Source organism: Opisthorchis viverrini (genome assembly GCF_000715545.1).
Source record: "Opisthorchis viverrini unplaced genomic scaffold opera_v5_364, whole genome shotgun sequence".
Classification (NCBI taxonomy): Eukaryota; Metazoa; Platyhelminthes; class Trematoda; order Opisthorchiida; family Opisthorchiidae; genus Opisthorchis; species Opisthorchis viverrini.
In genome coordinates this window covers 328,230-336,754 of record NW_008752026.1, presented here as the reverse complement: position 1 = coordinate 336,754, position 8,525 = coordinate 328,230, and the positions used below count along the sequence as shown (strand labels likewise).

Here is an 8,525-nt window from a genome sequence, read left to right as displayed (position 1 = left end):
ACTTGTCCAGCTGGACAAATTGCTCTTAGGCGAAACCTGGTGAGTCATGAAACACTTTCCGGAACCGGTCTGCATCAGAAACAAGCGATTGAAGGATCACCTCCCGGCAAACAGAACCAAAGACTGTCTGAAAAATTAAGTGTAATGACTGCATCACTATATAGAACAGACGGTCCGTGAACTACATATCGGAATCGGAGAGCATAGCAGAAAAAACAGGCCGCCGAGAAACGCAGATGAATATCAAGCGTTACTGGAAGACTCGGCAATCGCGGAACACGCACTGGACACGGGACACAAAACAGACCTAGAAAATACTTAGTAATGCACTACTCATAGGTTGCTGAAAACTCCTCGGCCGGTTTCGCCCTTCTTGGGGCTCATCAGGTAGGCTCAGTCCCCGAGTTTCCGTCAACCTCATGTTCTACTTGAAACCAAATGGCGCGAAATTAGCGAATATACATTCATTTGCAAACTAATTTGGTTTTTCGAGGGACTCACCTAGAGCCCAGCTGAATCGCTCGGTTTTGATGTTTCCAGACAACTACTAAACGAGAGACTCAGCTCGGATTCGGTTGAGTCTCTCCTGAAAACAGGACTGATTTGCTAACGGGTGTATTTCAAATTTCGTGAAATTTGGGTTCAAGTAGAACGTAAGTTAGACGGAAACTCAGGGACTGTGCCTACCTGACAAGCCTCAAGAAGAGCAAAACGGTTGTGAGCTGCTCAAGAGTTTTCAGCAACCTTGTGAGCAGTTTCTTTATGAAAAATCTACTGAGATATAGCGAATATCGTGCCAAATGAAACGTGAGATGACCTTTGTTGAGCACATTTAGTTGAACAACATGCACGAAAAACGACATGTTCTGTTTGGATTCAGCGGAATCTTCCGTTAAAACCAAACTGTTGTACAGTTGGTGTGTTTTGCCAAGTATCAATGTCGCCACAAAGTTCAGGTTCAAGTACTTTTAGGGGAAGAACCCGAGGCATAACACCAGTTTACTTGTCCAGCTGGACAAATTGCTCTTAGGCGAAACCTGGTGAGTCATGAAACACTTTCCGGAACCGGTCTGCATCAGAAACAAGCGATTGAAGGATCACCTCCCGGCAAACAGAACCAAAGACTGTCTGAAAAATTAAGTGTAATGACTGCATCACTATATAGAACAGACGGTCCGTGAACTACATATCGGAATCGGAGAGCATAGCAGAAAAAACAGGCCGCCGAGAAACGCAGATGAATATCAAGCGTTACTGGAAGACTCGGCAATCGCGGAACACGCACTGGACACGGGACACAAAACAGACCTAGAAAATACTTAGTAATGCACTACTCATAGGTTGCTGAAAACTCCTCGGCCGGTTTCGCCCTTCTTGGGGCTCATCAGGTAGGCTCAGTCCCCGAGTTTCCGTCAACCTCATGTTCTACTTGAAACCAAATGGCGCGAAATTAGCGAATATACATTCATTTGCAAACTAATTTGGTTTTTCGAGGGACTCACCTAGAGCCCAGCTGAATCGCTCGGTTTTGATGTTTCCAGACAACTAAATGTGCTACACCAGGCCACCTCATGTTTCAGTTACTACGATGTTCGAGTTATCGCGATAAATATATATTTTTTTGGAAAATGTTGAGGTTTTGAGGCGAGAACGACGGTCCACGTCACAGAGCCTGATAGTCGAGACGGTAGAAATCGCCAAGCATCCCAGTGTTAACAGAATAGAAGGCGTGGAACTGGCAAAGGTGTTGAGAACGGTCTTGGGTCAATCGAGGTAACACGTGTTGGTGTGCGATCATCAGAGGGAGGAGTAGTCATCATCTGGATTCCACTTAACCTTACGCACCCCCTCCCTAAATTGTGCAACATTCACATGCCCACGAAGATCAGGGGAAATCTAACAGAGGCACCCGAGGTAAATCATCAAGTAAAGCAGCCTGTAGTGGAAGATTAAGGAACGAAAAGTGATCGGAACTAATTTGAAACTCCTCCAACCCATCAATTCAAGATTTTGGCAACCACACTAGCCGTCAAGAACCGTTAATTGACACTCAACACTGATCTAGTGTGATAATCTGAAGAGGACTGACTGATTGGTCCTCCATCTGTCTTATATCTGTCCAATTCGGTGACCTGTTCACTTGGCCTGATAAAACTTCTGTGTCAGAAGCGAAACGTTGCCCAAATAAAAACTACCGATTGTTTGCCAAGCTCTTCTGAAACGGCAGTGAAGTATCACTGCCAACACTGATGTTGCTGTCTTTGATGATTGATGATGATCTTCTGAAACATGTTTCTCGTGTTTATGCCACCGAATCAATTTCCACGAAAATGTTTCAACCTTCTTACTATTAAACTACAAGATCAATCGGTTAACACTACGGAAACAACTCGAAATTCTTAGAAATTGTATGTATACTAAGGAGTGCTCAGTAACTGATTGTTTTGCTATGTAGTTCGTCATCAATAAGCACTCACACTGTGCTCCTTCAAGTCGGACAGGCCACCAGAGATTTCATGTCATCGCTCATTTTCAGTCATCATGTGGCATGGCACATCACATCAGGAGCCTGACAGGAAACATCAGAGTTCTCGAAATGAACACGGTATCAGTTTTCACTACATCAGAAGAGTTTGTGAATAAAGGAATCAATATCATATGAGTAATGAGTTTTTGGAGAGTGGGGTACAAGTTATGTGCACGGGAGTCCAGAATGGTACGACTGATAGCGACGCACCCGTTCAACCACCCGTAGATCAAACGAAATTCCTAATAAGCATGAAACAAAAACACGATTAGACATTGAGTGATGCAGCTCAAGGTCACCGGTAAATATCATTGATATTTATATGTACACATATGCATACATAATATATATACCCAAAACCACCGGGATTCAAACGAATCAACCTCAAAGAAAGCCCTTCCAAATTCCAACAAAGGAAATATCATTCTTAGCCAGGGTTCATATGGTTTTACGCATTGGAGAGTGAAAATTAGTTATGAAAATTCAAGCGAACCTGACCGCAATTCAATCGTTTGACAACTAATCATGAAATACTTGACTTCGACGATATGGACTACTCCAGGTGGTGGCAGCAGGTGCAAATCCCCTAACAGTGCTCGGAAACAAGGGTTCATTCTGAGACAAAATAACGAATGTACTTGATGTCTATCCGACTGGGGTGGGCGGAGGGACGATCGTCCTCTACAGCATCATGGAACGAGACGAACGTACTTGAACACTACTCCCTAAAATTCACTGAGTTTGAATGCTACCGAAGCAATTCAACATCAGTGCGTCCGTCCAAGGAATTCAACTGCGTGTAACGCTAACAGAAGCCTGTGATTGGCAGGGTTCTTTTGCGCATCAAACATGCATTTGATGACCAGCGGGAGACTGCATGCACGAACATAGGTTAATTTTCCAGCCTGCTTTGAATCTGTCAAAATATTTTCGCCCGGCCAGTTGGCTTTCTGTCTGTGTTTTGAATCAGAATTTAAATGCTGTGGTCTCTGGGACGAGTTTGCACCGTTTCCGAAGCTGAAGAACATGCCATAAGCCTCCATTCTAACTAATCCTACAAAGGAAACAGCAGGAGTATTTAGTACCTTGACAATGCTTGAGGAAATAACTGTGGACGAGAGGAACATCCTCCTGTACGCCTTCCTCTGACCCAAGTGTTCTATCTTTCTTATCTCAATCCTTCTAGAAGGCAACAAAATGGGAAGTGTAAAACACTAAGCAATTTCCCCCGGAATTCACGCCGGCAAACAAACAAACTCTGGACAGGGTAACAAGAGATAGGTGATATCATTCAAACAGGGAAAGGAGAGTTGAAATGTCGCGCCCTCAGAATTATTGTCTAGGTAGTTCGACCTACTAAAAATGGCATATTATTGTTTTAATGTTTGCAAAACGACTTACTTGTTTGAAGTGTTGTCACAGCTGAAGAATTTAAGGGAAGTCACAGGGTCGCGTTAAACATACATATGATGGGAAACATGTAAGGAAAGAAAGAATAACTATGGTAGTATTTTCCGGAAATAACTGAGTCATGATCTGTTTGGTCTGTTTGAAGTCCAACTACACCTTTTCCAAGTCATTAAGTGTTCTGAAAGTCTTTCGAAAACTCTCTGTCGCCAAACATTCGAATTCTATGTTGTCCGCATGCTTCTCTTTGAAAACGCTCGAAGCTCGTAAATGGTGGCGACAAATAACTCGCGTGACTGGAACCTATTGCGATGCATTCCTAATGCATACTTGAAATCAAGTACCTAATAAGAATTTTCGACTTTCTGCTGGAAAATTTAACGAACACTTGTTTACTTCTTCTGGATGGTAGTTTTCCAAGAAGCAAAAATACTGACCGACGACGGATCGATATTGTTGCTGTTAGTTTTACTCCATCTACTCGCTCCGGCACAATCAATAATTGCACTTCTGAACAACTCCTTTCTGATCAACGAATCGATAACCGTTAGGCGAAAGTATTTCAATGGTTTTGTTAGTGAATTAATAGTTTTATCACATAGCTTGAAAGATAACCAGATAGACTCAACAAATCAAATTTCCGTAAACAGGCAGTTAACTCCATCGAAGCACGCACTGTTTTCAAACTGCATGGATGCGAGTCCCGAGCTAGTGAACACTGCATTCCGCCTAAACTTTGTATCGCAGAATCCCGGTAGTTGACGGTGCAAGTCAAATCAACGGAAAAGCACTGAATAACATGTCCGCTTAATTGTGATATTAACTTTAGTTAGGATGAACAAAAAAAGACTGGGAAGTAAAAAGTGAACTGCCTCACGTACACCTTCATTCGCAACAATGTAGTTTTGATTGCAACGAAGAACAAATGTAAACATTCATGTGAAAGAACACTTCTTGTTTGGAATTTGATGCTAACTGCATTCTAATTTTTGTCATTTTCATGTAAACTGGGTTCAAATGAGCGCACTGCTGATTAGGCAGTCCAACACTGACTTGTTCGAAAAAATATGCTAATTTGAACACGAGTACACTTGTTCATTCAGACCTTCCTGGTGGTGGTGTGGTCAATTCGATTTAAGCTTTCGTCCAGTCAGCGGAGCCAATTTATACCGAAAAGCTACCAAACACTGTATAACTGTTTTATCCAAACAGTTTCATTAGCAGTGCTCATCTCAAGAAACTCCATTTGGGAATTTCGCACCCGCGGCCTCTTGCCTGGAATTTCGAACACTTGACTGTTCAGATATTGAAAGAGGAGAGGATTCTTTGGGAGAACTGGCGAAGCTTCTAAACTAGTGAAGGCATTCATCTGCAAAGTGATCATTAGCCTTTCAGTGTAGCTAAGTTTGAACGCATACGTGAGTAGACTGACCATTTGAAGCTCTTGTCAGCGTTGAAGCGCACGTAATCCAGGAAAAGTCCTTATCGATTTTTACTGGTCTTGTGAATATGTACCCAGCACCTAACTCTGTATTCATCCAATTAACCTGGAACTAAAATAGTCAGTACACTGTCATATGGTTGACATGAGTGGATGTAACTTTTCAAAGCACTCGTGGGTCTTCAAACACGAAAATGTTAGCCAGCCTGTTTAAGAAATCACTTTCTCCCCGGACATATTCAGCGAAATCTCCTCACTAGATGGTTTTGTCAAGGGAAATCTGACAAAAGCCTTCAAGTCAAATTTTACACTGATTTCTAACCAAAACTTCTCATGAATCGTACATCAACAAAGACCTGAAAAATTCCGTTACTTAGTGATTGGAGAACCACATGAATTCGTTCACGTAGTACCCTGGATACGCATGGTTATCACTTCAGAACGGATTCTAAATACATTTTGTGGTGACATTTTTTGAAGATTCCACCTGATTTTTTCATCAGCTGATTGAATTAAGAGTACAGCCAAACATTCATGCGTCTTGTGAGGAACCGGTGTGTCCACGTGTTCAGTTCCGATGGATCTGATTTTTAAAATAAACGGGGCTGGCAGTCCCCTAATTTCGGTATGCTCCTAACCATATTAGTTCACCTAAGGTTGGTGACACTACTCAGCTTGTTGGTAAAATTCTCTCCATGCTGTTGTGTTCAAAGGCCAACCCGCTCTCTGGGAAGTTGTGTACATTCTGTCCCGGTTATGAACAAAAATAGCGACGTGGTTTTTGACGCTACTCGGAGGTCATCAAGTTCTACATGTCAAGACAGTCAGAGCGCCACCACTGAGGTGGAGACTGAACGCCATAGGAGCCAGAGCGGTGGTCGAAGAGGGAAATGCCTTATTTGCAATAGGACTACACAATATGGAAGCGTATAACTACCCTAGTATTAGTGATCGTTGCCATAAATGTATTCATTACTGAATTCGCCATACCTAGTGAGTGAATGAGCCATCAGACTACACTGTACTTTCAATGCGGCACTGCTCACTTGTGAGAAAGACATCCTCATCAGAGTGCACTCACCAAGAGAGGCCAGGTTTCGTTAGCCATTGGGCTGAATTTCAACATTAAGCCAGTCAAAGAAACGAAATCTTATCAAGTTATCCACTTTGTTAGCCCCTTCAAAAAACTGATAACTGTATCTGATAATTTGTAGGAGAAACTCCGGCATTTTGTAGAACAGCCCCCATTACAGTGAAGACGTATGAAGCCGACGATGATATGTTTATTCTTCGATTGGAATCGGTTCATCCGTTTATTTTAAATCTATGCTCTCCAGTTTACTGCATTTCATTAACACAAAGTGAGTGCTGTGGTCAACCTCACCGAGACTGTGGAATCATTATCAGCGGAATATCTGCATGTTTACTTGTAAACCAGTGGTCAGCGACTTACATCAGCTGGTTTATTTTCTTACCACACAGCTCTTGACACACAACACGCGGATGACCAGACAGCACAACCGTCAACTCATCATATATCCTTTCGTCTATTCATGCGGGTGACTTGGACGTTTTTCGAAACGCTGGACATAAAGTGACACTGTTCGTAAGGGAAAATCAGTGAACAGAATTTCATTGAGATGAGTCATTTTGATATGGACCATGTTAGCAGTCACGTTTCGAGGACAACGCCCTCTCTTTTCTTGTGGATTTTGGGTCATGTATCTGTAATCCGTGAGAAGAAACTGAAAAGGTGCACCTGTGAGACAAGCGGGTAGCATACATTGTGGACAGAGCACACCGTCAGTCACAGCCCCGTTTGGAACACTGACGTACACAAGCGAGTCGACATTGTGCGCGCCAAAGCTCCGAACGGTTAGAAACGGACAGAATGTCTTTCGCCCCAACTACGAGAACCATGTGCTTCAGTGTGGGATTGAACTGCTGAGGGCAGATTTTTGTGCACAGATGAACAATCGCACGATGAAATTATGTGACTAACCTGTTCTTTCTCCGAAGATTTTTCTGTGCGATTATCTAAAACAAAGCTAGAAGACGAGTGCATACAAACCCGGATCCACCGATTTTTCGAAGAGTGCACGAACAACATGAAAAAGTGGTGCCGGCAGATATACACGACCATTCGTATTGTACGCTAGTTTACCAGAAACCAAACTAGCCCCAGTATAAGAACCACATTTGTTCGACACTAAATAAAACGTCGGAGGTTGTCTTTCAAAACGAATCTGTCATACAACAGCAAACGGAGAATTACAAACCCATCAATACATTATCACGTTCGTAGTAGGTCAGTTCTTGTGGCCCTTGAACGAGTTTCACCCAACATGACCTATAACGCGGAATAACAGGTGGTATTCTTTTGTAAATGTCAGACCGTATTAAGAGTAACTGACCAAAGTCCTGATTTCTATGAGCTAGATACACATTTGTTGGTCGGTTCGCATAGGATGGGAACATCCACGCAAGTATGGCAGTCAAGATCCAGCATAAGCTCATGTGACCCCCCTAGTCTAGTTGACGTTAGACCCGTTCTTTTCAAGGATAGCAGTGAAGTCTTCAGCCAGTATCTGCCTAGCCCGTTTTTGAGAAAGGGATTCTCGCAGAGGACTGAGGTGAGTCCTCAAAATATAGCGGCCATGCGGGTGTCACTTGATTCTCGTTGTAACAAGACTTCTGACCTCACCACTCCTTCAATACGAAAAATCTCCGGTGTTGAGCAACAAAGGGGACTCTGACCGGAAGAGGCTGCACACAGACACGCTTACTCAACAGCGTATGATCAGCTCCCTAAAAGCTCACCTACAAAAAGCACTGTCCAACGAGGATATCCATTCTGTCCGTAATTGCTCCACTTCATCATTGATGAAATAACGAGGTGAATGTTGCAAGGTCTTCAGAACCCCGGTGTTCAACTTGTTGCTAGTGAGAACCTTGTCAATCTAGAGCACGCAGGGGACTAGCCCTCATCTTTGAAGAAAAGGTCCAGCACGAGCCCTGCTGAATGAACTGGCCACCATCATATCATCTTTTGGCATGCTTTTTGCGTCTTCAAAATGCAACTTCGTATTGGAAGGTGCAACTCTGGACATTCAAGAAGCACTGGGCATTGTGGGGAATTTCACATACCGC

At 43.1% G+C, this 8,525-nt stretch overlaps 1 protein-coding gene across 1 annotated transcript; it reads left to right on the top strand.

Annotated features, from left to right (window-relative positions):
* Window positions 1–861: 861 nt before the first annotated feature.
* Window positions 862–8,267, top strand: T265_10449 (hypothetical protein; the record flags this gene model as incomplete). The annotated part of the gene is made up of 6 exons (XM_009176824.1): window positions 862–913; window positions 1,012–1,142; window positions 1,171–1,322; window positions 1,509–1,596; window positions 1,720–1,914; window positions 8,028–8,267. The coding sequence occupies 6 exons, from the start codon at window positions 862–864 to the stop codon at window positions 8,265–8,267; spliced, it is 858 nt and encodes a 285-aa protein (XP_009175088.1).
* Window positions 8,268–8,525: the final 258 nt, after the last annotated feature.